This window comes from Adiantum capillus-veneris, chromosome 19 (assembly GCF_014529385.1).
Source record: "Adiantum capillus-veneris isolate H3 chromosome 19, ASM1452938v2, whole genome shotgun sequence".
In the NCBI taxonomy this organism is placed as follows: domain Eukaryota; kingdom Viridiplantae; phylum Streptophyta; class Polypodiopsida; order Polypodiales; family Pteridaceae; genus Adiantum; species Adiantum capillus-veneris.
The window spans coordinates 38,847,585-38,875,209 of record NC_140949.1 but is presented as its reverse complement, the minus strand read 5'-3'; the positions used below and the strand labels follow the sequence as shown (position 1 = coordinate 38,875,209).

At 39.4% G+C, this 27,625-nt stretch overlaps 1 protein-coding gene across 1 annotated transcript; it reads left to right on the top strand.

Annotated features, from left to right (window-relative positions):
* The first annotated feature begins 3,716 nt into the window (after positions 1–3,716).
* LOC147433862 (amino acid permease 4-like) lies at positions 3,717–8,685 on the top strand. The gene is made up of 7 exons (XM_086490487.1): positions 3,717–4,291; positions 5,101–5,334; positions 5,527–5,626; positions 5,726–5,940; positions 6,207–6,340; positions 6,964–7,191; positions 7,929–8,685. Exons 1-7 carry the CDS (start codon positions 4,156–4,158, stop codon positions 8,349–8,351), a joined length of 1,470 nt encoding a protein of 489 aa, XP_086346613.1. The 5' UTR covers positions 3,717–4,155; the 3' UTR covers positions 8,352–8,685.
* The last annotated feature ends 18,940 nt before the right edge of the window (positions 8,686–27,625 follow it).

Below are 27,625 nucleotides of genomic sequence, written 5' to 3'. Positions count from 1 at the left end.
CCAATTGTAGATATAGATATCTTCAAAGGATATGATTTTTTTTGTATTATTCTTAGCCTAGAGAGGACAAAAGCCCACTCATACCCACCCCATTTCCACCCAAGGTTGCATCAATTGGGATAGACTAGGCAGTGCTTAAACCCACCGCCTTGAGGATCTGAGCATGTTATTAAAATTGAAGCTAAAGCCCAGAAGTAGTTATGCTGGGGGGGGGGGGGGGGGGGGGGGGCACTATGTAATTATGTTAATGTATAACGTGAGTTCAATAGGAGGGGTTTTAAAATGCAAAAAGTTTAGGCAATTTAACAAAAGATACGTTGAAACAAGAGGTTTTTATATTCCATTTTGGACAAAATTCCTATAATAAAGGGTCATTTTATTCATTCAAACATGTTAAAAGAAGGGTTTTTTTTATATCCACGAACGCACGTTATAAGGGATAAAGAACAGTGAACCCCCCGAGTAGTGTCACTCTCTTTTGGTCCACATGTCTGATGAATTGTTAATACTAGAAGACTCCTCACATAATGTAAAAGTTGCAAGGAAAGTGGTTACACAATTGAGTACATTGCAAACCTCTTACTCTTCCGCACTCAAGCCTTGAGTAGCTCCCTGCATATATATCAGTGTATAATTTAAGGTACACCCACTCCATACAACTTGGAAAATTATGCTTCCATTTTGTACAATGTATAAGAATTTTTAATGAGTCCCTTTTAAGCCACTATAATAAAAATTTGGTAACCTTTTTTTTTCCCTTTAGGTCTCAACCAATTAATTTTGTAATTGGATGCTACTGCCTTTAGTTCAATTGTTTTTTTATTTCCTCCACGAGTTCTCCTTGTGTCTTCAATCATTCAAGGGGAACTTTTGCTCCTTTTAAAGACAACTCTGCTTCTTTTCTAAGAAAAATAGCTTTTCTTAACGCTGGCAGGATTATTACAAAGATTGCTACTTTCATTATCTAAGGGAGGGACTAGAAATTAAGAATCCCTGTTGTTCCCTGGGATTATTTTTGGTGTCATAATATTATTCTTCGATGCATATTTTCCCATAATAGTGGCCAAACTAATGATGAGCACTTGACCTTGCATAAGTTGCCAACACAGGAATGTAATTATTGGCTTAAAATTCCCTTTGATGATGGGCTTAAAAGAATTAATATCCTACATTGTCGATCTTCTCTTCTACGTATGGCCAATTTCATTTCAACTTTTGAAAGGGGACTTTATTCATAGTTATTATTGAAAAGCTTGCAAAAGCAGAGGTTGGGGCAGCTCCTTCATTAAGGTAGTAGTTATCTATATGTTGATACTATTTGAGTGATACCCATTGAAGGAAAAGCCCATCAATAGAGCCACCACCATGCTTCCAACATTCAAGTGGTCTACCATGTCCCAAGCGGTATGATGGATGTCACCAAAAGTAAAGCTTCCAAGAAATTTGATAATAAAACATTTGTGGGGTGTGTATGCGCGGTGTGCACGAGTGCGTGTGTGTGCATGCATGCAAGGGCATGTATGCCTACATGTGTATTCGTGTGTAAGTTTGAACTACATGACAGTTGAATGACTATACATGAATCTATGTCTCTTGGAACTTAGGGATGCATCTTTGCTCGAACCACTGTGTTTGCATGCACAGTTTAGAGAATGTGTGTGTGTGTGTGTGTGTGTGTGTGTGTGTGTGTGTGTGTGTGTGTGTGTGTGTGTGTGTGTGTGTGTACATCACCCATGCAGACACATGAACACACATCGGTTTGTGTGCATGCCCACGTGCTTAAGCAATGTTTCTGCAAATGTCCACATTTGTACGATGAGTTTTCACATCTAGAATAAGGGTGAAAGGTAGATTTGTACATTTGCATTACTTACAGACATCATCTTTGGTATTCTTGCAACTTGATCACTTGCAAATTTAATCATACTGTCTCTTGGAGAAATTAGTGTAGGTGCTAGCATACCAAGAGGGGCATTTGTACTGTAGAAAGAACAACAATTATAAAGCCCTTGGCCTATGGGCATGTGGCCATTGCAAATATATTCAATCAAGGGATCAATTTCATCATCTTGTCTTGCTACATGTAGTTTTTTCCGATGTGGTTAAGTGCTAATTGTTTTTTGTTATTAATCTCCCGAGTGCCCGAAAGCGGGGTAACAATATAATCACATGAACGTATCACTTGAGTTTAACATTATAGGCTTTTCAATTTAAGTTTTATAAGAAAATCAATAAAACTACATTACCATGAAGTTGACATGTTAGCAATGCTTTTGTAGCTCACATCAATACTATATTCTCTTGTTCTTGACATAACTTCGTATAACTACATCTAGGACTAAAACCTACCACTAGATAAGATTTTGTGAAAGGCATTTCTAGTCTTATGCCTGTCAAGAGATACAAGAAAATCAAGCTTCATGTACTTTGACAAGTAAAGGGACAAGGCTGAGACCTCGAACAGTTTGGATTGAGAATATTCTTAGATTTTGTAACGATTTCCTTCTTGAGGAAAAAAGTTTGCACTTTCATGTCTCTAGCTTGGCTGGAGTGCAGGGAGAAGCATATGAGAAGACCATACACTAACCGTAAAACGCTGCCACGTGCTTGGGGGTAAACCAAGACACCTGTGCTAGCTATTCAATAATTCAACAAAATAACAATGAGCAAAGTGCTCCAAAAGAAAATATTATTTTTCAATCTAAATATTTTGAAAAAATAATCACGATAAAATGATCCACAAATATTTATCCAAGACTTTAGGAAAGGGGGTTTTTTTCTTTTGCACTTATGCATGCATATCTAGTGCATTCAAAGGTTATTGAAAACCTCTATACGTACAAGCCATGAGGTAATAAAATCCTTTTCTTAAGAAAAATTTATGGGTTTCCAAAAGTGCAGTCAAAAACCCAAAAACTGCCTTTTGTAAATCCTATAACTATCAAAAAAAATTGACAGACAGAATACTCCTTGTTTTGAACTCACATAGTACAGAAATATTTTTGGAGGCACAAGCGCCCGCCCGCCCCCATAGATGGTAATCAAGTTCATTATAGTGACAGCCTATGGAAGGCACAAAGATTATTCCATCAATATCAGTTGGTATTGAAAAAACTTCAAAATTTGGTCTATTACTAGTGATCACTTTGGCCTGTTATTGCTACCATCAACTTCAATCCATGGCCTCATGTGAAGGACTTATCTCAGTTCTGTACCACTTGCTTTATCAAGCAAGTTAAAAGGGGTGTGGGAGTGTTTTTATGTCATTTCACTATTTTAAACAACACACTCCCCATGAAAAGGAAAAGAGCACTAGATAGTCAACAAAGGTTTGAGACCTTAGAAAATATAAAGGCTATCTAAAGTTGCATAATTTTCAAATCTATAGGCTATAGGACACATGCATCAAATTGTAGAGATACCATGATAGACATCTAGCAAAGTATAATAGTAGAGAACAAGCATAAAAGTGCATGCGTATTCCTTGAGTATAACCAATGCTTTGCACCTCCATTGGGTCTTATTGTAAGCCATAATAATGAAAGGCAATGTTTAGAAGAAAGGCAAGCCTATGTTGACATGCATTCATGATGATGTGGCCTGGGTATATCCCTAGGGGGGAGTACGGAAAGTCAAGAATGGGGGAATCACATATGCAAAACAAAGATCCTTGGAAGATTTGCAAGTATAAATTTGTGGATGTGGTGGTATTCTTGGCATAGTTGGGTTGTGTGCTTCCTTTGCTTCCTAGCTGGGGGTGCCATGTTAGATGTTGCACTAGAGAGAAGTTTGTGTATATATTATCCATCCAAGAAATCAATGTGACTAGGACATGAGCACTTGCGTAGTGCACAAACCTGATTATGTTATAGTGGGGTGAGATCAAGTTTTCTAGTTAAACACAAAAACATAAGAGAGTAGAGTTTGTTTTCAAAATAGACTATGATGGGATTTGGAAAGAGTGAGTAGCCTGAATGGTTGCAAGATAGGGGCAAAAGGCAGGATTACTGAATCTGTGGGAGAGTGGGTTCACCACGGGAGGGAAAACAAAGAAAGAGTGTTTCCATTTTGTGAACCAGCCGCCGGCCTTCATTATTGTAGCGGAGGCGGAGGCGGAGGCGGAGGCGGAGGAGGAGGAGGAAGAGAAAGAGGAGGATGGCGAGGGTGGCCTCTGGTTTCGAATCCTCCCCCTCTGGCCCAGCTGACCACCATCTCTCGCTGCCGTTGGACCATCATGACAAGAAGAACCCCTTCAACCTCCACGACGATGATGAACGAGAGTGTCGCACAGGTTTTCTCTCTCCCTCTCTCTCTCTCTCTCTCTCTCTCTCTGTGGCACCAGCAGATCCACGCGGCCAGGAGTCGAACTCCCGAGTCCCGAGTTCCGCTGGTGCTTTAATATATTAGTAGTATAGTAGTATTAAAGGTTGAATAAACAATCCAAGTGGTCCTGCACAAAGCGTGAAAAGAAAAGCTTGAGCCCTCACTCACCAAATTTGTTAAAGAGGTGAGAGTGCACGTTCACTAGGAAGAGAGAGTGATTTTTACTGGTCAGTATGTCTTTTAGGCTCTTAATACAAACAAATTCAAATGGATTTGTAGCTCTACTATTTTTGTGAGAGTTGTACCACTAAAGTGATTGACATGATGTGTGACCACTCTATTAAGGATATTAAGTAGATCTCACAAAAATTGCTAGTGCATAGTGCATGAAATGACAGATTGTTCAGAGGGTCTGGGGTAGAAGATGTGTTTTCCAACTCTGTCGATTTCAGCACAGTTGAAAGTCATGGGCATAGTTTGCTAACAATATCGCGTTGGGGTTCCACCCTTGCCTGTGAGGATCCCCCTTAGTGCACTCCATATATCAAAGTTGATACACACACCACACTATCTTAGTGCTATGGAGGTTATTGGCATGCCTTCAATAAAATGCTATGATGCTAGAAAGATCAAAGCTATATATTCTAGTGCATTCGAAATGTGCTCAATTACGTTAGCATATGACCACATTGTACCATACATACCAAGTGACAAACAAAGCTAATTCACTAGGTCGGATCTCATCTCTACTTACTTTATTCTTTTATAATTGTGCAGGCAATGTTTGGACAGCAACCGCACATGTGATCACTGCGGTCATTGGTTCGGGTGTACTATCATTGGCATGGAGCATTGCACAATTGGGGTGGATAGCTGGACCTCCTATTTTACTTGCCTTTGCATTTGTCACATACTACACCTCCATTCTCCTAGCTGATTGCTATCGTGCTCCTGATCCAACAACTGGGAGCCGCAATTACACTTACATGGATGCTGTACGCGCTTATCTTGGTAGTTTTTTCAATTTCCTTTATAGCTTCTTCAAATTTCAAAGTTTTGGGTCTACTACACAATACAATAGCAACTCAACATCTATCCTCAACCCATCCTATCCTATAACTTTTTAGTTTGCTCGCCAAGCCATGTCTCATGCTCAATTGCTTTTGAGATTTGGTCATGTCTAAGCTCAAATTCTTCTCACAGGTGGGAAAAGGACAACCACATGGATATGTGGCTTTGTGCAGTACGTCAATCTCATTGGCACCGCCATAGGATACACAATCACTGCTTCAATAAGCATGGTGTAAGAAAATTTTCTCTACAAATCAGTTGATTCACTAGATTTGATGTAGCACTTCTTGAGAATTAGATTAATGAAGTATTCCATTCTTTGTTACGATAGGGCTATCAAACGTTCGAATTGCTTTCATGTGGAAGGCAATGACGCTCCTTGCCATGTTTCCAACAACCTCTATATGGCATTGTTTGGGGCATTCCAACTCTTTCTCTCAATGATTCCAAATTTTCAACGCCTTTGGTGGCTCTCTATAGTTGCTGCCATCATGTCTTTTGCGTACTCCTCCATTGGGCTAGCTCTATCTGTTGGTAAAACAATAGGTAAGTATAACAATTAGGACTTCGCTCCAAAGCCATGAACAAAACAATGAGATGCATGAAGATGAGTTTTGAATCAGATACATCACCCTCCCATGAAAATGCTTGGTACAAATGAAAACTACTACAACCACTTCAATCCTTGCGCGAAAGGCTAGATGTAGCTTAATTAAAATAAGAACTCCCTTTTTGATGCGGTACCCACAAAAGTTTAATCTTTTGGATCACACTACATGGATCTACCTAATGGTGAGTTGACATGGATGTAGAGAGGCGCGTTGTAAGTGGAACAGCATTTGGATATGTTGCAAGCTCGAGCATTGAGAAGACCTGGCTTGTTTTCCAAGCACTTGGAAATATAGCATTTGCCTACTCCTTCAGCATGATACTCATAGAGATTCAGGCAAAAACACCCACTTAATCTTGCTTAATTTTTTCCATTAGTTGGCATCGAAATTTGATTGTTTCGTTACTTTGTAGTGTATTTTATAATTACTTAGGTGTACATTTAACTCATAAAGCAAAGGGATCGATATTTTTTATTAACTCTTAATCGGGATCTTGAGTGATTGAATAGATCATACTATTTTGTTTGAATGACTATTTGTGCACTATGGAAAGCAAAGAGTTAAATCTGGTAAATTTGTGCAAATGTTCAAATGTAAAAATACATGGGCTTCAGGGAAGCAACTTATGCTTTTAGGACTTTGTATTGGTAACAAGGAGACCTCTAGTTGAAGTTGATATATCATTTAAAATAAGTCCCCATCTCATGTAAAAATCCTATCGGGGCTGATACATCTCTCTCTCTCTCTCTCTCTCTCTCTCTCTCTCTCTCTCTCTCTCTCTCTCTCTCTCTCTTCCACACACACACACACACATACCACCCTCTTCGGTGTAGGCGGTTGGATGTATGTATGATTGCAATGTACAGAACATGTGTATACCTCCCCTCTCTCTTCCATATACTACTTCTACGTGTAGTAGTTTCATATATGAGAGAACAAATTGTGTTGTGTAAAACAGGATACATTGAGGGCGCCTCCAACGGAGAATAAGACAATGAAAAAAGCAAGCTTGAGGGGCATAATAGTGACCACATCCTACTACATGTCAGTGGGATGTGTGGGGTATGCAGCATTGGGAAACCAAGCACCGGGTGATCTGCTCACTGGTTTTGGGTTTCATAATCCTTACTGGCTCATTGACATTGGCAATATTTGCATTGCTGTGCACCTTATTGGTGCTTACCAGGTACTGTCACTTCACATAATTGTGTACATTTGTGTTTCCAAGGCAAGTTCTGGGGTGGTGAGTGGGTTGTTGTTTTTTTGTGTTGTTTGTTGCTTTTTCTCTTTTGGTGTTTTTTTTTTTTTTTTTGGGGGGGGGATTTGATATTTGCGATTTCAAGGTTTGCCCTCATGACATGTCTTGATTGCTTGAGATACTTTCTGACTTGATGTGATTAGGAATGTGTGTATCTATTGCTAATTCCTCTTAGATTTTCAATGGCCAAATGTTGATGAAGCAAACAAGGATCATGCAAGGATTGTAACATGTAATTATAATTGATTGATAGACACAATTTTAGAAAATGCAACATGACAAACATGCTACTTGTGGAAGGCTTCATGTTTTTTACTCTTTTATATTTCTTCAAAATAATGACCTCAGTGAAAGCCGCAACATAATGACCTTAGTGAAAAGCAAAGAATGATCGTATCTTTTAACATCTGTTGTGGCCTAATACTCATCTTTTGTGGAATGCTTTCTTCCTCTTTACTCTTTTAGACTGCTCATAAAGTCCTTCAACATAATGATCTTAATGAAAGGCAAAGAATGATCATATCTTTTAGCATCTTTTGTGGTCTTATACTTTCACATGAATTTTGAACTTAAAAATATCATGAATGATTGCTTAGACATAAATAAATTTACAAACTCACTTATACCCTAAACCTCTTCATTTACTTATCTTGTAATGTGTGTAGGTCTTTTGTCAGCCCCTTTTTGCCTTTGTGGAAGCTTGGGCAGTCCAAAAATGGCCAAAAAGCGATCTTATAAACCACGAGTACAAGATTTTTCTACCCTTTTCAAAACCATTCAAGATTAACCTCTTCAATGTATTATGGAGAGCAACTTTCGTGGTCTTCACCACAATTGTGGCCATGCTACTACCTTTCTTTAATGACATTGTTGGCTTGCTTGGAGCTCTTGCTTTTTGGCCTCTCACAGTTTACTACCCCATCAGCATGCACATTGCTCAGCATCATCTCAAAAAGTGGACAGGCAAATGGATAGCTCTTCAAGGACTCAATGTTGGATGCTTCTTAGTTTCCTTTGCAGCAGGGTTGGGATCTATAGCTGGCATTGTGGGAGACCTCAAAAAATATGCTCCTTTTAAAATGGATTGATCATACTAAGGATGGAGATCTTGTCCATACCAAATGGTAGAAAGTAAAAAGAACAGATCTCATCGGTCTTTTATCCTATAGTAGTATCTTTATACATTACCACGTTAAATCTAATACATACTATATTTTATAACAGGTCCCATAATGAACCTTTAATCATGCTACGAGTTATAAGAAGCTAAGGTGCTACTTTGAATTTGGGATGTATCAATTAGATACTTATGGCTTGGCACTACCTTAATATTTGCCAAGTGCCAAATAATAATCTATCCAAAATAAATAATTAAGGAGATAATTTAAGTTATGAAATTATGGTTGTTCAAGTTCTCCTCAATTTAAATTTTCGAATTGTGATATGTTTTCCACCCAAAGGCATAATTTGTTTCATTTCATTGTTTGCTCAACATCATTGTGCCACGTTCCACACCATGTGGACTACTTTTTGCGTAAAGATGTATTCATTGCACAATCAATCTCAATCTTCTAAGGTAAGGTTCAATTGTTGAAAAAAGGAAACATTCTTCATGGGCCCATTAGGTCTCCCCAATCTCAAAAAAATTAAAAATTCTTTCAAAACATATTAAGTGCAAAGAAGCAAAAAAAAATGAAAAGACAGACGAAAGTGGGAAGTCAAAAGATTTTTTGTGTCCATATAAAGAGGTGTTTCTCTTTTTCTTTATTTTCTCTTTAACATTTTCTTCTCTTCAAAATGTCCTCTCTCTCTCTCTCTCTCTCTCTCTCTCTCTCTCTCAATGTTGTATCCGTCCTTCTGAGCTATTATTGTTGCAAATCTACATGCTTCCTCATTGCCCGTTGCTATTATAGACTAGCGTATCGTTTTTTTTATTGTTGAGAAAATCTTTGAATTAGGAATACCTTTTAATTTTTTTGAAGCCATTAAGTATACATTTCTTATATTAGGTATACATGGGCCCAAAATAGCATGAGGCTTGATGTTTAAAATAGTCTGGGAAAATCCTCATATGTACACTTGGAAGCTGGAATCAGTGCTTGAGGAAAGTGAGTCTTAGCTTACAATTGTGCCATTTTGAAAGTAAAAAATGCCAGTTAAGAGGAAGAAGAAAAGGGAAATTGCCACCTAAATTTTGAGAAAAATAGTGTTTATTTGTACAAATGAGCTCTAATTTTTGAAGTTTTTGCTTGGGAAATAAATGAAAAGGAAATGTGTATGGTTGCAAAAATGCATTTTCCTCAATGGCAAAGACATTAGGCTATATGTACACTTAAAAAGAACATTTAAGGATGTATCTAGCTAGCCACATAGTTTCATGGTGAAGGGTATCAAAGTCAATGACGTAAAAGCATAGAGCAATGGGGAGAATACACGAGAGAGAGAGAGAGAGAGAGAGAGAGAGAGAGAGAGACTCCTGAACCAACCAACCTTGGCAATGAATTGATGATAATACAATGGAGACAAGGTGTACTTATATAGTCACCTTAGCAGATTGCCCAAGGTGTACTTATGTAGTCACCTTAGCAGATTGCCCTACTCGGACTTTGATATATATAAGTAAAATATATACCTAAAAGCCAAAATAAATATTGGGATCACATTGGGTACTTCACTTGAGATGCCATAACTTTAACACCCTCTATGCATCTCATAGTGGACATAAATAGTGAGATCAAGTCAATGAATAAGCTACCATGGACACCCCATCACCGTCTGGGATACTGGATACACCTCGATTACACTACCCTTAACTTTTTACCTTAGAAGAATTCCATCTTCAGCATCGGTTGCCTTCATAAAATTAAACTGTAAATGACACTATGTCCAAGAATCCCCATTCGTGAACTGTGAACATGTCACATCAAGACAATGAAGTTTGAAACACATCTTGTCCATAATCCGACCAACAACAATGAATTGGCTTGCACATCTATAGTACTTTAGATACGCCTGATTGGTTTCCTACATATGCATGTGCCTTGAACTTCGTCAGGTTCAAACACCGATAACTTGAACTCCAACACAAGGGTCCAAATTATTTATAGGGAGTACTACTTGCCCCTCTCTGTCACTCACAAGCCTGTCTCCGACTGAAGCTAGTGGTGGCCACTACATCTTGGCTAGAAATCTTGTGTCGCAGCCACTGTAGTCACCACTATGTGTGCCATGCCGATCTCCTCTGTCAATTCTATATCAACGTCATCTTTGTCCATCTTGCCTTTGCCTTTGTCCTCATGTAAGTTCTTGCTTTTGTCTTTGGCTTCAAAACTCCCGAGCCAAACCAAGCGTCGTGTCACATTTATAACAACAATTGTCGGACCTCGTGGTAACCAAGGCAACTAACTAAGCATTGGTATTACCGTCCTTGTCAAGCTTGCCTTTGCCTTTGTCTTCTAGCAAACTCATGCATTTGCTTTTGGCTTCACAATCCCAAGCCAAACAAAGTAATGGTTTCCGTGAGAACTTCACCCGTGCATATGCCACTAATGGAAAACTGGTTGTTTGCTATTCATAGCCTTTTGTTGGTTTTGGTGGTTGATGTCGCTCAAGCAAGGGGAGGGCCATGTTGTAGTTGCAAGATCTGGAGGGTTGCTTCCTTCTTGTACTCCAAAAGGGGCCGCAAAAACACCCAAGCCTTTCCACAATATCTTTTCAAAGGTCTCCATTAATCCTTCGCTTCCAAGTGACCGAAAAGATTGACTTTTCGCTCTCTCAAAGGCCTCTAAACCGTCCCCAACCAGATGGCTCACAACGTTTTAAAGCGCTAAGCTACTCACAAAGACAGAGGGAGGTCGTCTTCATTGCTACCAAAAGAGGGGGAGTTGTCGTTGGCTGGTAGCATATCAAAACGTAAGGGAAGAGAGCTCCATCCTGCTATCGCTACCTTGTAGCGCCGTCAATGTCACCTCCTAGTACTGTCACCGTTTCAAAAGGTGGTGTCGAGGAGGCTTTATTTTTTCCTTCTACGTCTCAAAACGCAGTGTCGGGGTCACGACCATTGCCTGCTACGTTTGAAAATGATGTGTTGGGAGTCTTCACTATATGACGTCGACGTTTCAATGGTGCCGATGGAGTCTTCACCATGGCCTACGTTTTAAAACGCTAATGACAATTCGTTGGTGCCCATAGTTGTTGCAAGTCAAAACGCAACTGAAAGCATTGAAGTAATTTCCCTCTTCACCGTCTCCTCTTTTTCAAGGCATGTCCTCTTCCTTGCGATCAACAAGCACAAAGCTCTAATACCATGTCAAAGTCAACGATGCATAGGCGTAGATCAATGGGGAGAATACACGCGAGAGAGAGAGAGAGAGAGAGAGAGAGAGAGAGAGAGAGAGAGAACTGAATCAACCAACCTTGGCAATGAATTGACGATAAGACAATAAGGTGTAGTTATATAATCACTTTAGCAAATTGCCATCACCAGACTTTGACAAATAAGTAAAATAAATACTTAAAAGCCAAAATAAATATTGGGATCACATTGACCAGTTCACTTCAGATGCCATAACTTTACCAAGGAGCCCCATAACTTTAACAAAGGGCTCCTTGGTAAAAATAAGGATAGCTTTGAAGGACTTCAAAGTGCATCGTTAGACTCTTCTCCTTGTCTCGATGGAGAAGTTTTTCTTCGTCAACTGTATTAGATTTTTTTTCTTTGAGGAAGTTTCAAAAGAAGAGCTTTTCAAAAATTAAGCTTATCTCATTATTTGGAAGATTTAAAGGTTTGTCTCATTTGAAACATCCCTTAGAGGAAAAAGGAACTTCAATGAAAAGATTACAAATTTTTCCAGAGGTTTGGTGAAGATATATATTCAATAATCCTCAATCGAGCAATCGTCAATCTCTGTAATCTCATCCTTTACGTTACACCTACCTGGGTCGAAATTTGTTCATTAATTAAATAGTTGCATAGATTCCTTGCTACTTTAACTTTAATAGCAAGTCCTAAGGTCGTGAAGGTCCACGAGCAGCATATGAGATGCAGAGTGAGAGGGACAGACACCATGCGCAGAAGCTGAGCAGAGGCAACACCATAGCAACATCACAAACATCCTACCCTGTAAATGCCCTCCCTCACCGTTTACCCTTTTCCTCACCACCCTGCATCTTCAGCCCCACAAGTCGTATGTATCCTCCCAGACCTAAGCACACTCACAAAGGGATCCTGAGTTTGCAGACAAACGCAATAGAAAGAGAATGAGAGAGAGCCTCTGGTTTTAGTCAACGCGTTGCCTACAGATGACTAGGAGAGAGAGAGAGAGAGAGAGAGAGAGGCCGTTGCCTTCAAACCGCATGCATGCACACAATCAGAGAGAAGCCTTTGCTCCCGCATTCGCGGACTGATCTCTTGACTTGCTTGCAAGCGGACACACACACACACACACACAAGGCCTCGTCCTGGTGCTTCTTCCGCGCATTCTCCACTATCTCTCTGTACCCGTACTCCTCGCCATCCATTGCAGAGCCAAAAGATCTCTATTTGCGCCCTCGCAGCTGGCACGTCTCTCTCTCTCTCTCTCTCTCTCTCTCTCTCTCTCTCTCTCTCTCTCTCTCTCTCTCTCTCTCTCTCTCTCTCTCTCTCTCTCTCTCTCTCTCTCTGTGTGTGTGTGCTGCGTGAGCCCCATCCAGGTTGAAGCATACGAAATTCCTTTCCTTGAATTGGCCAAGAGGAAATTGTAGGAAATCAAGTTTTTTTTTTTTGGGTGTTCACAATTTTTGTCTATTTTGTCACGGAATTTTTCCTTCTCCCCTTGCCCTTAACGGCACGATATTAAGCTTAGACACATTTTCCCCGAACACTGGCCCATGGGACCAACGTACTCTCTCTCTCTCTCTCTCTCTCTCTCTCTCTCTCTCTCTCTCTCTCTCTCTCTCTCTCTCTCTCTCTCTCTCTCTCTCTCTCTAAAAGGAAATCCGCCACTGCTAATGCAACGTCGTCACTTGTCTACATCGATCGTCGGCCCAAAAATCACACGTGCATTCTCAAAATCATTAATTTTATTTGCATGATTCGATTCCGAACTTTGGAATCTTTGAACTTGAAGCAATATCAGTTGCAGAGCATTCTTGCGCGATGGATTCTTTACCTCTGCATTGTGCTCTTTGAACATTGCGTTGTCTCTCTCGCTCGCCCGCCATGGAGTGAGAGACGCAAGCGCGAGAACTCATCCTCCCTCCCCACCCCCCTTTTCTACTAAAAGCTGGAGAGGATCTTCTATGATTCTTATTAATAACCCCACATTCAAAATTGGCAGGGCCTACTAGTCTCTAGAACACTGTTGTATTGAACAACAACAACGCTTTGTGTCCGCAATAGAAAATCATGTCTTTTGCAACAATCATGTAACTTTGGCTGTCACGCTATAATGGTGTTGCCATCTTTGTTAAAATACACAAATCCATAAGAATTCTTATGACCCGAACTGCTTCTCATAACCAAGTTTATTGAAGGTTTTTAAGATAAATTACACTAAATTTCTCTAAATTTTGTAGGTTTTCTCACCTTAAAATTTAAAATCTAGAGGTAAATCTTAAAATCCGTACGTGGAATTACACTAACCTAGGTTTCTTTTGAGCATTGCTCAGCATGGTTCAAGTATGTAGATTGAAAAATTTGCACACATCGAGGTAGATTATTGTGGGTCATCATAGGCTATGGTCACACGAGGCCTAGTTATCAGTTATAGATAACAATGCCCACTATGCCCAAACATAGCATTAAATGAATAACTAAGCCTTCTGCATGGTCACTCGACGCTTAGTTATTCATTCATCCTCCTAACTATGCCTTGTACTTCACAACTCTACCAAAATGGGCATAGTTACAAAGGGTAGGCATAGTTATTCATTTAATGCTCTTTTTGCGTGTGACCAAGAATGAAGCTAAGTTATGTTCAAATAACTCATAACTAAGCCTCACGTGACCATAGCCATATATTACATACTACTTTCCCAAAGCAATCATGTTGTTGTACACATAAGATTTCGTTGCATTTTTTCCACATTTATGGACTATCTGCCGCACAGAAGGTTCTCTTTATTATCACCTTCGGAAGGGCTTCCTCTATGTTTTTCCCTCTCTTCAATGGCTAGACTATTTCTCATATCCACACTAGTCATATAAGTTTTATATATATTCCTTTGTTGGCTTAGTTATGAGAGAGACAGAGACGCATCATTCTAAAACTCGTCTTGTAGACTCTGTGTGTGTGTGTGTGTGTGTGTGTGTGTGTGTGTGTGTGTGTGTGTGTGTGTGTGTGTGTGTGAGTGTGAGAGTGAGAGAGAGAGAGAGAGAGAGAGAGAGAGGGTTTGTGGGGGCAGTGGCACAACACTATCTAACACGGGATCTTAATGACCCCAGGACGGTGGGATCGACGGCTGTGAGCTTGCTGTGGGAATCTTGAGGAGGGTAGACAGTCGGGGGAAAAAAACGCCAGTGTGTTGACTCACCCCCTCCCCGTCTCAAACTTGAATCCAAGACCTCACAGTTGGCAGCTCGACACCCTAACCACGGGTCTACATGGATTTTTTGTTCCCAAGGCGAAACCACTCTCTGATAAAGTGAACTCAGATCGGGGGGAAATTAAACACAGACCAAAAAAGTAAACATGGACAGAAAAAGCAAACAAGGACAAATCTGATGGCATCCGAGCTTCACTTCAGTGCCATGGATCCCATCGGTTGCACTGCATTCAATATAGCGTGTCAAATAGTGTTGAGGAAGGAACGGACCAGGGGGGTTTAGGAGAAGCCCAACTTGTGGCACCACTTGGGAAAGCCCTCTAGCCACCTAGGAAAGGATGGATGATGACATGGTCCAATAACAAGAGAATGTAACCTCTCTAGCCAATAGCCAATGTTTAGAGCATGGTCACACGAGGCTTAGTTATCAGTTATTGATAACTATGCCAACTATGCACAGACAAAGCATTTAATGAATAACTAAATCTCTTGCATGGTCATGCGAGGCTTAGTTATTCATTCATCCTCCCAGCTATGCCTTGAGCTTCACAACTATGCTAAATTTGGCATAGTTACAAAGGGTAGGCTTAGTAAGTCATTTAATGCTCCTTTTTGCGTGTGACCAAGAATGGGGCTTAGTTATTTGTTCAAATAACCGATAATTAAGCCTCGTGTGACCATTGCCTTATAAAGCACAAAACCTATATAAAATCTACTTTCTAATCAATCAATTGCACTTTGAGTCCTATCATTGTGTCTATACTCTATGCTCTCTCTCTATGCTCTTTCTCTATACTTTATACTCTCTCTCTCTCTCTCTCTCTCTCTCTCTCTCTCTCTCTCTCTCTCTCTCTCTCTCTCTCTCTCTCCCTATGCTCTTTCTCTTGATGTAACCTAACCCTAATCACCATCTCTCTAACCCTAATCCTAACACCATGGTTAAGCTAAGGCTTCACCTTCCATAGCTTTTCACTAACCATTGATGATTATGGAATACGCTTCTGTATCGACTAACCCATCAAGTGGTATCAAAGCTGACGGTTCGCGCTTAAGCTTAATCAACCTCTCCCTCTCTCTAATCACTAGCATCACTAATTAAGCTTGGGCACGCTCTTGGCAATAACAATGAGACACTGCCCTTCTTAATTAGGGAGCTTTTGATTAACGGTTTTCTAATAATTGCATTTGTGTGCGAACTTTTTAGTGTGCTTTCGCGCTCATTTTCGCCCATTTCAGGTTTGTATTACTCTCATCGTATTTCTCATTTGCTCGTGCAACTTCTGTTTGTGCAAAGTGCTCCCCGACACCTTTTTATAGAATCCTTAAGTGCAAAAATTTATTGAGGTTTTGCACTTCAATTTTGTGTCGAAACTCCGTGTGTTTCCAGCCTCATTTCGAGCCTCTAAACTCGGGATTAAAGCTTCATTATTAACCTTTAATCTTGCTTCCAAAGTAAGTGTGTGTATGTGTGTGGAGCCATGCACAATCTGAGCCTAAGTGTCTTTTAGAGCGAGTCCCGCCCAAGGGGAGTGGGGTAATTGGAGTGCTACTAATCCATGGTCGCACTCTGGGAGTAAAGTGCTTGCAAGACCTATTTAGGAATTTTGGGAATTATTCAAGTTCCATTTCTTATAACGCTATTAAAAAACTTAGTATTTTTGTGTAGTTTGAGCTATCATCTATTCATGGTTACACTCTATGTTTCATATACCCCTTAACACATATCTATAGGGATATGTGTATTTATATACATACTTATATGCATCAACTACAATGACATCAAAAGAATGAGGGAAGCATGGCACTAACTCAATTTGCATTATACTACATTATTCAAGTAGAAAAAGTTCTTTGAATCAGTAGCTCAGATTTGAGACATTAACGTTAAAGAATTGGCTATATCAACACTCATAAAAAGAATCTACAATAATCAAAAACAAATTTTAGAATTGAAGGGACCTCAAAATAGTGTGGTGTTTAGAAACACCAAGATAAAAAATAAAATTCAATTCACATATTTACATGGATCCAAGTATTGTACAACTCATCTGAGGAAATGATACTATGTCAAGAGGCTCAATGACTATAAATACATCATTAAACTTTGCGTTTTCTCATGTATTGCTCCAATACGTACAAGGTTTCTCTATCACAAGCTGCTTCATTTACCAACATATTGCAAGTATACTCTCGTTTGTCCCTTGCATAGATCCAACCAAGTAACCATGCAGTGATTGTTCTCTCCAAAAAACTTTCAAGCTCTTCATTTGATTGATTCCACATTTTTGGAAAAATGAAGTAGGTTCTGGGCATATTCCACATTACACTGTAAAGGGCCTCGTCAAAAATTAAGATATTATTTCCATCCAGATCATGAAAAATTATCCATGCTACATCCAAGTTCTTGTGGTATACAAATTGATATCCAATTAGAAGATCTGTCTTTTGGCATGCTGCCTGTCCTGCTATGACATTAAATTTTTGATGGTGTTGTGGAAAGCATAACTCAAGAATACGACGAGTCCTTTGCAATATATTAGTGCTCCAAATCCACACCTCAAACCATTGCATGCAAAAATCAAGGAAAGTGAATGCATCTTTGCGAATAAAATGCCACACATTTGTACTCTCTTCAACGAGATGCATATGTTTTCCCCAATCTGGGCATACATCACCATGTTGCATTTCAATGGTCTTAAGTAAAACACCATTGAGTTCAAGGATCAATACTCTTCTTTGTTTCCGTATAGTATCTGAGGGTGGTGGAATCAATTTCCTTCTAGGCCTATGAGTCCTCAATGACATGTGCCACCTCAATAGTAAATGCTTTGTACATTTGAAATCAAATTTATATGCTTCAGAATCTCCTGTTCCAAAAAAAAGGCATGATGGTCAATGGAAGAGATATTATTTTCAATTAACACACTGTGCACCAACATTATTTATTTTATCCATGATATATATAGACTTAAACCTTGAGAAGACAACAAAAGAAAATATTTTTCTTCAATACACAGAAGAAATCTTGTACAAAGAGCTCCAACCACAAAGATAAAAGAGAGACTTCTTTTCCAAGGCTGAATAACATCTAGTTGATGAAATATAAAAGTGTACATATTTGGTTCATGTTCAAATAATTGGACCCAACACATTGTTTTGGCCGAAATACTTGAGCCCAACACATTGTTTTGGTCAAAATCTTCTTAGCACATTTCCACCACTCTAGATGTATGTGAACATTCCAGGTAATTGAGTCAACGCGCACGCCAAGCCCTTACTGGTTGTTTTCTTCCACCTGCAATAACAAATATGCTAGATTAGATAAAAATTTGATTTTATTTTTTATATTTTTTGATAAATCTAAAGTGAGTCCTACCCATAAGCTTAAGTAGGCCTTTTGTAGCTTTGATATGTATGCTTTTGCTGCAACTCCGCTAATGAAATGACCACGACCATAACCCAAGCTAGTAGCATAAGCAATAGCATGTTGATCACTCAAATTTTTTGTTTTGTGAGACAATTTTAACAAGTTCAGCTGGTTTGAAGATAATAGTGGCACACCAAACTTGGATGCCAACATAGCTGGATCCTTGCTTAAGGAGTTTACTACTTTCTTGCCTCTACTTTCTTGAACATAACTTAACTTGTTATTGCACAATGGTAGCTGTGAAGATGCACAAGATGAGCTTTCCACTTCGATTGAATTGTTGTCAAGTTCTTCCCTTAGAACTTGGACATTGAACATGCCCCATTCTTCCATAATGTCTTGAAACTTTGTAAATAGGTCATGAACCTCTATGATTGGAGATTGTCCTAGCCGATTGAGTGAAATAACAGATCTAATGTCATCTGTATTATTTAGATTTAAAAGGTATGGTAGAAGCTCATTGCAAAGAAGATAGTCAGGCCTCCCTTGAAAACTTTCAGGATATAAGCAATTATCATTTGGGTTAATACATCCCTTGAAAGGGCTATCATCAATGAGCAATGTATTCTTTGTATTGCATAAATTTCTGCACTGATACCAAACCCTCAACAAAGGCTTAAACATAGCCTCAACATTAGGCTTATCCGGTCTATACACTTTTTGAAGATTATGGATGTAGCAATCTTCTTGTCCCCATACCATAAAGAAATGATATTTTTTATGTGCATGCTTTTCAAGAGTGTTCACATAAGTGCAAACATTCTTTTGTAGCATGGTTGACCAAATACCAACATGAAAGTACTGACATATCTCATCCAAAAATTCAAAACAACTTGGGCGAACAACAATTGTGGTGTGACCAAGGTCAATTTTGACACAATTTGTACATGGATGCCTCTTGTCTTCTTTGCTGAGTAAAACTCCATTAAGATCAAGAATGAGTGCATGTTTCTTCATGCTGATTGCATGAGCAATATTTTCTGCATACGATACAAAAGAATGATAACAATTTAAGTTTTTGCACTTATAAATCTCAAAACAAGGGACCATATATTTGCAACACACAATTGTAAATTGCACACGTTTATTTACGTCTCATACTCCCATACTCATCTATAATGATGTCTCCTAAAAGTGATTGCATTTCTCTATTGATGTGGGAAGATTGAAAGACTAGTTTATCTCCATCTCTCTCAAAAGAATATAAGCTTCCAAGTGGCCTACGTTTTCGTGCATCAGGACGTAGCTCCTCAATGTTGATGTCTACTTGTGGCACACTGGATCCTTGATTTTGAATGTCAATTTCACCTGCAAAGACAACATAATAGAATTTTTTATTATCTTCCAAAAAGGGCCATATCTATACTAATCACATTGGACAAATAAGTACCTTTGTTTTTCTCACCAACTTCAATCCCTTGCTCCCTTTTTTGAATGCTTTGGACTTTGTTTGTATTTGGTGTCGCTTTTCCTGTCCCTTTGTCAGTTTTTTCTTGTATGTCCTTGGTTGCAAGAGTCGCTTGGAGCTCTTCATTAGCTTCACCCTTCTTCTCACTACCCTCTGCATCCTCATCTCTTTGAGGCATGTTGTTAGTGTCGTGTGAAGGTTTTGGAGAATTTTGCACAACAAAATCACTTTGATGCTCTACCACCACCATCTCCTCTTCACTATTCCTAATGTCACTTTCATAAATTTGGGTCTCTCCAATTGTAGGTAGCATGTTCTCGCTCTCTTTAGTCATGTCATTTGAATTTTTTTGAGAGGTTTGTTCTACAAGATCACTTTTGTGCTCTACAAGATCACCTTTATGAAACTCAGTCTCTCCAACAATGGTGGACAGCACTTGTGCTGCTTGAGATATGTTATCTCCGTCTTCTATTTTGTTGTCTTCATCTGAAAGATGAAAAAAGCCAAATTTTTACCTATTTAGAAAATAGTCTAGTGGATTTTCAATAACCATAGAATCCATTTCATTTCCATCATCTAACCCAGACGTTTTATGCTAGAAAGGCTCCATTTAGCACATTAACACAAAAATGCTAACCTAAAATGATACCTAAAGCACATTTGAAAGTGAGGCTTAATCTTAAGCTCGGCCTAAGGCTTAAGTCTCAAAGTTTAGGCTTTTGGCCTAAAACTTAAGTCTCAAAATTTGTGCTTATGTTTGAAGTTTAAAATGTAAGTCCTAACCCCTTTTTAGTCTTCATCATTCACTATGTGAAAACCTTTTATACTATGTGCACTGAAGACCTATTTATAAAACCCCTTATCTATGAACTTTTCAAGGTATCATCCAATTTTCTTCATAATCTATAAGTATTTTGTTATTTGTAACATTTTTTTGCTACAATGCTCATGAGACTGGACTCATATGGTAGTGCTACACTAACATACAAAGGCAAGGCTCGAACTTAAGTTCGATCCTACAAAATAAATTTCAGTTTCTTGTTATAGATTATGACTCTTTCTCTTTCTTAACATATGTAATCGCTACAATAGGATATGAAATTGTGAGCTTCACTTGGAAGTACTGAGGTAGGATTCTATGACAAGGACTTTTGAGGCTCAAACTTAAGTTCATGCCTAAGGCTTAAGTCTTAACCTTAAGCTTATGTTTCAAGTGTAAGGCTTAAATTTCAAGCCATGTCTAGTCGCAACGCATTCACTATGTATAAAATTATTATATTGTGCACATCTAGAGCCTATTCAAAAACCCTCTTAACTATGAATTTTTCAAGGTATGATCCTTTTTACTTCATGATCCATAAGTATTGCTATTTGGAAGATTATATTACTACAATGCTCTTGAGATTGGCATAACATGGTAGTGCTCATGAGCTCCGCCTCACATGGTAGTGCTACACTAACATGTGGAGGCAAGGTTCAAACTTAAGTTCGAGCCTACAAACTAAATTTCAATGCCTTGTTAGGCACAAAGACATTATGAGTTTCACGTAACATATGCAAGTGCTACACTAGGATAAGGAAGTTCAAGTCTCACTTAGAACAACTTAGCCATGAATTTTTTGATTGAAGTTCATACACAAGTGCTTCACTATCTCTCCTTGTTAGGCTTGAACTTAAGTTTGAGCCTCATTAGTGTTTGATAATGCTTCATTATTGTCTCACCAAAACCAAAATTTCTTACTCTTAAAACACATCTGTATGTTAGCTATGCTTTGTGAATTGACACTTTAAATAAAGACATGTGCTTTGTGATGGCTCAAACTCAAGTTTGATCCCCCCCATCATTTTTTAAAATAACAACAATTAAATCTAATTAAAATGACATACTTTTAGATAAAGACACAAGATAGTATTAAGAAAATAGTGTTTGAAGGACCTAAAGTATCACAATTGATCAATTCAATACACTATCCTGCCTTTTTATACTTTAGGAGCCTGTTGGTACATGATAATGGCATGCATCATTAAACCTAGTATCAAAAATACTCTAAGAAGCATTCGCACCTTTTTCATCAGCTACTACAATGTCTTGAGGGGCTCTATCATCCTCTTGTGAATCCTCATTGCCTGCATCATCATCCTCATTATTTTCATCATTTTCTTTTGCACACTCAACATCCACAACTGGACTCATTTCTCCAACATTGTCTGCCCCCCCTTGATGATCAAAATTCGTAGCTTCTTGAACTTCACTATCATCCGTGTTTTCTACGTTATCGTTGTCTTCATTTCCATCAACATCCTCTCCACTGCTTTGTTGCTCATCGATGTCAAGATTGTTAAGGTCTTCTTTTTCTTTATCATCCAGCTCCACTGTTTGTCTCGCAAGTGATGCTTGACTTGCACCACACCACTCATTAGGAAAAATATGGACTCTCCATGGGCCTTGTAAGAATCCCTAATTTTAAGGAAGTATGTTGTGATTAAGGGAGACAAAGGAAATGATGGGGGCTATTTTGGTAGGTCATTTTCTGGCCTTCAAGCCTAGAAAAGGTGGGGTAAGTAGTGACTAGGAGGCTACCTTCTCTCTCTAGCTTTTCAGCATCTCCTAGAGAAAAGGAGGTGTCATAAAGAGGGAGAGGGACCCTTGTACAAAAAGAGAACCCCACCTTTCATTTTTTTCTAAAAACTCGACCAAAAATAAACCCTAAAAATTTGAAATTTTCAAAAGTAGTCATTTCCCCCCAAAAAGTGACCCCAAACCTATTCTAATATCAAACAATCATTTTTTGCCTCCAAAATCCCTTTCTCTCTCTCCATGTCTCCTCTTTGTCTCTCTCACTCCCCTTCCTCAAAGTAGCCATGCCCACCATAGCTAGGACCTGCTGCATCTCCCTCTTCATCTAAATGCTAAATCCTCCTTCTCACTCTTACAGAATTTTGCATCTCCCTCTCCATCTACCTGCTAAACCCTCCCTCTCATTCTCACACACTCTTGGATCTGCCTCTTCATCTACCTGCTAAACACATCCTCTCACTGTCACATTCCTCCCTCCTCTCTACTTTCTATCCATGTACCCTCTTCCATTGTTCAGTGTCCTCCCTCAAAAATACCAAGTCTACCGTAAGCCAATATCTACAGCAACTACCTCTTCATCTACCTCCTCAATCTTCCATTTCAATGTCAATGTCCCCTCCCCTGACCCTGACCCTAACCCTTCCCTCCCACTCAACTTCCCCTATCAACCAAGCCCACCTTGATTACAAGCTAATGTAGTTGTCTTCACATCCACCTTTGCCTCTATTGCATCCCAAAACACTAATATCCAACTTCTACAAGCTATGGAAAATACTCTAGCATACCCAACTTCTTGCAAGCTATGGAATAGAATATTTATTTTTCATGTAAGATGGAGTCACATCACAAACTTTCTAGTTGGAAGGACACAGAAGGGTGCCCCTGGACCACATGTGGAAACTCCATAGCCATGAGACAGAGATGGATCCCAAGCATAGGAAGGTCAAGTATGTCAAGCAATGGCGATGTTACTTTACACAAGGGCACTGGTTTCAAACCTGACTGTATTTGAGGCAACTTTTGAAGAATTTAGATCTGTACTCTATACATGCCGATCATGTATCCATAATGCCCAAAGGTATCGACATAGCTTTTACTTTGTAATCTCATAAAATCATGTTTGAGGTGGTCTGCAATGGACATGGTTTTGTAACAACAAGCGCTATGGCTTTAATATATGAAATCTTTGATCTTGCAAATTAGTTTCCATGTAGCAATTTCTTTGAAGAGATTTGATTCTTACTGAATGGTTTGATGCTTATACAAGTGGGTCACATGAATACGGTAAATTATTGGTGAATACTAAGGGTTCATAACTAATATAGAAAGTGTTGAACCAATGTTGAGAATTATGCTAGTGGGGAGGATTACCCATCACTCATAAGCTTGCATCAAGATGGGCCATGTAATTGCATCATGGTAGCATTTCTGAGGCTGCAAAACTATATCAACCAATGCTTCAAAGGTAGGGGCTAGTTGGTTAGTTTACGAGAGGAGGAAAGGGTGCCTATTCATGCATTGGATGGAAAAGAGGCATGGGATGGGTTTAGAAAACCTTTATTATCTCTCTCTCTCTCTCTCTCTCTCTCTCTCTCTCCCCCCCCCCCCCATATCTCTTTGCTTTCAGCTAGCTAGCCATGTATGATCAATTATTTTTTGCATAAACTTATAGAGTAGTGTTTTGTATTAATAGAATATTGGCTCCTTTATGGGTAGCTTCTTTAAGAATCAATTATCTCTCTCTGTATCTCTCCTTTTTGTGCATGTTATGGCCATTTGCTTCAGCTCTCTTTCGCTAGTAGGCCTTTGTGAGACTAAAAAGTGTCTTGTACAACCAAGAAAAGCACCCCCTTTTTCTTTAGAGAGCAGAACTAGAGCATACACACTATGGGGCACTATCCTGAAAATCAAAGGGGGGCTTGCAACGCGCCATGGTATGAGATAGCTATTATTGCATGGTTGAGTGAAGTTTGAACATCTTGTAGGACCATGTCAACCATGCCAAAGCAAGCTGGCACATATAGAAGGCAAGGCAAGGGATGCATAGGCCTTGGGAGGCCCAAAAAAAGCCTGCCACAAGGGAGCGCATTTGGGCCTTCCATAGGTCTATGGAAGGCCCAAATGCGCTCCCTTGTGGTAGGGGTGCATAGGCCTTGGGAGGCCCAAAAAAAGCCTGCCACAAGGGAGCGCATTTGGGCCTTCCATAGGTCTATGGAAGGCCCAAATGCACTCCCTTGTGGCAGGATTTTTTTGGGCCTCCCAAGGCCTATGCACCCCCTGCCTTGCCTCCTACTCTTTGTGCTTGCTTAGTTTTGGGCATGGTGGCCTTGGGCCTACAGGATAACCCCATGAACATCCATCCAAAGAAGCATTGTGATATATCTAGAAAAAGAAAACTCATCCTCTACTACAAATGGATATAGATGGCTCACCATGTGCATGATGCATTCTCTACTCATTCTCTGCTATACAGATGGCTCAAAGTATACATGATGCATACTCAATTAGCAAGCAATCCAAGGAGTAACTTGTCTTAGGTTTGATCCATGTATCATGTCATTTATCCATCATAAGAGTGTATCCTCAATAAAGGGGCAATGCCCTTGAGTTCCAAAAGGGTCTCTCTCTCTCTCTCTCTCTCTCTCTCTCTCTCTCTCTCTCTCTCTCTCTCTCTATCCCTAGTTATCGATCTATTTATCTATCTTTGTGTTTTTTATCTACATGTGTATCTATCTATCTATTTATGTATCTATCTATCAAATTATCTATCCATCTATCTATCTATCTATTAATGCATTTATCTATATCTATTTGTCTGTTTATCCTCCATCTATCTATGTACAATATATATATGTATATCCCCTATCTCTATCTTGTTTGTTCGCTCTCTTTTCTTTATTTTGATTTCATAGTCTGTGTTCCTTGGGGATTTCAAATAGCACAAGCTTATGGTTGAACTTACAAAAATTCATATCAAATACAACATAATAGCATGCCATTGCATTATTCATGGCAAAGGTAGAACGAAGTGTTTTCACAATGCCAAGAGGGGATTCATGTGTGTGCTTGCAAACATGAGGGAATATGATTGTTGTATCTTTCTTGGATTAGGTTTGAGTATGTTCTTTCAAAAATTTCAAGCCTGCCAAATATATTGAGATAAACTCTAAGTGCTCATGAACTAAATGTTTGTTCAATGTCAAAGGAGGTTCATGTCTATGCCTGCAACACAAGGAAATATGATTGCTCTATCTTGCTTAGATTAGTCTTGAGTATGGGATTCTTCTAAGAATTTAAATCTTGCCACCATTTTGAGATAAACTTTAAGTGCTCATACAACAGAAAATGAATGAAACCTGACCTTTGAGATTAGATGGCTTACTAGATCTACATGTAGGCACATTGAAAAGGTGTACTTGCTACCAAAAAATCAATTTACTTGATCAATTCACTTATGAGCACCAAAAATTTGGCAGGAAGCACAATACCCATACAAGATTAGATGAAACAAAAATTGATCACAAGCACAACATCATATAGTTGAAGATTAACTAGAGTGGACAAAAATGTAATGAAACAAGAGTGCTTTCTATTCAAGTAGTTTCATTACAAAGTTTGTAGCTTGGCTACAATAATAGCTTGGGATGTTATGTACTGGATCAAATACATTGAATGGAATATAGAATGAGGCAATTGCTATGCTCTTAGCAAGGCTTGTCTCATCATTGATAACTCCATGGACCTCCATATCCACAAGTATACACACCAAACAAAGACTCTTTAGAATGATCTTCTGATTGGAGAAGTTGCACTTTCCACTTGACACCAAACCAAGTTGAGCCCAAGCATCCACTGCAGTAACATCCTGTAATACAACAAATATGGTGTTAGCTACTATAGTTTAAATTAATATACATTGTTGAGTTATATAGATTAGTTCTTATCTATAGCATGCACAACCATAAAGGTACCCGAGAGGCATTCAAGCGGTTGCTTTGCAAGTAAGCTGGATAAAAAAATACGTTCACAAATACCGTTGTCAAAAAATATGAACACATGCAAATTAAAGAGGACATACCCATAAGATGACTTAGCATTAGACTTACAATGAGGTGAAAATTGGTTTGAAGCTCTCTACAAGTGGATCTCAGCTACACTATACACATGTTGAGTGATGGCCACCATTCCAGGTTTTGTTTTGAAAGCCATTAGTCTTCACTTCCAATGGCGTTCCAGTATGCCTCGACATTGTACTCCATGAGGACCAACACTAAACGGTTGCATGTAGACCCATGAGCCTTGCTAAATACCTGTGGGATCCATTCCACCTTCAAGCTCTTTGTGTTGTGCAGTATGACCTTTTGTATCTCCAACTTGGGTTTTCTATGCGTGGTATGGGTGGACATTCTTGGGAAGAGGTCGGGTGGCCACACATTAGAGAGAGATTGGGAAGGGGGAGGGGGGTGAGGGTTGGAGAGAAGGATAGTGAGGTCTACACAATACAGAGAGAATGAAGGCGAGAAAGGGAGAGATAGAGAGGATGGAGAGTGAGCTTTTAGCTATGGTGGGATAGTGATGAGCTTTGGGCTATGGTGGGCTGCACTGTGGAGAATGGAGGGGTGAGGGGAGGGAGAGCTAGAGAGGATGGAGAGTGAGCATTTGGCTATGGTGGGGTTGACTGTAGAGAGAGTGAGGAGAGGGAGGGGGGACAGCTGAAGAGGAGGATAGTGATGAGATTTGGGCTATGGTGGGTTGCACAGCACAGAGAGAATGGAGGGGGGAGGGGAGGGAGAGCTAGAGAAGATGGAGAGTGAGCTTTTGGCTATGGTGGGGTTGACTGCACAGAGAGAGTGAGGGGAGGGGAGGGGGCAGGGGAGAGAAGATTGTGGGAGAGATAGAAAGAGGGAATTTGAAGAGAAAAAGTGACTTTTTTTTGTTTGGTTATGTTTTGGGCAATTTTGGAGGGGAAATGGTCATTTTTTAGACTTTTCAAAAATTTCAAATTTTTAGGGTTTTTTGACCTGCGCGAGTTTTCTTTTGGGGTCCCTTTTTGTCAAGGGTCCCTCTCTAGGCTTTATGACACCTCTTCCCCCCGCCCGCCCCCCTAGTCCACCTCCCCTTTCTCTCTAGGAATCAAGCATTGAAGAGGGGGACAAATAGGATGCCCCCCTATCTCTCCTTAGGCTATAGGTGATATCCCAAGAGCCCTTTCATTGGTCCTCCACTAACCCTTCCCTAATAAAAAGGGCCCTAGGAGAGTCCATATTTTTTCTAATGTCCTGCAAGGACGGATTGCTCTCCAAAAGACTAGAGCATTGAGATTCTAACTCCATTGCTTCAAAATCATCTTTACATAGAGCAATTGCCCTTCTCTTCTTCGACAAGCTTTGCTCCAACACAACTCCACCGCAAAAAATTTCCAACA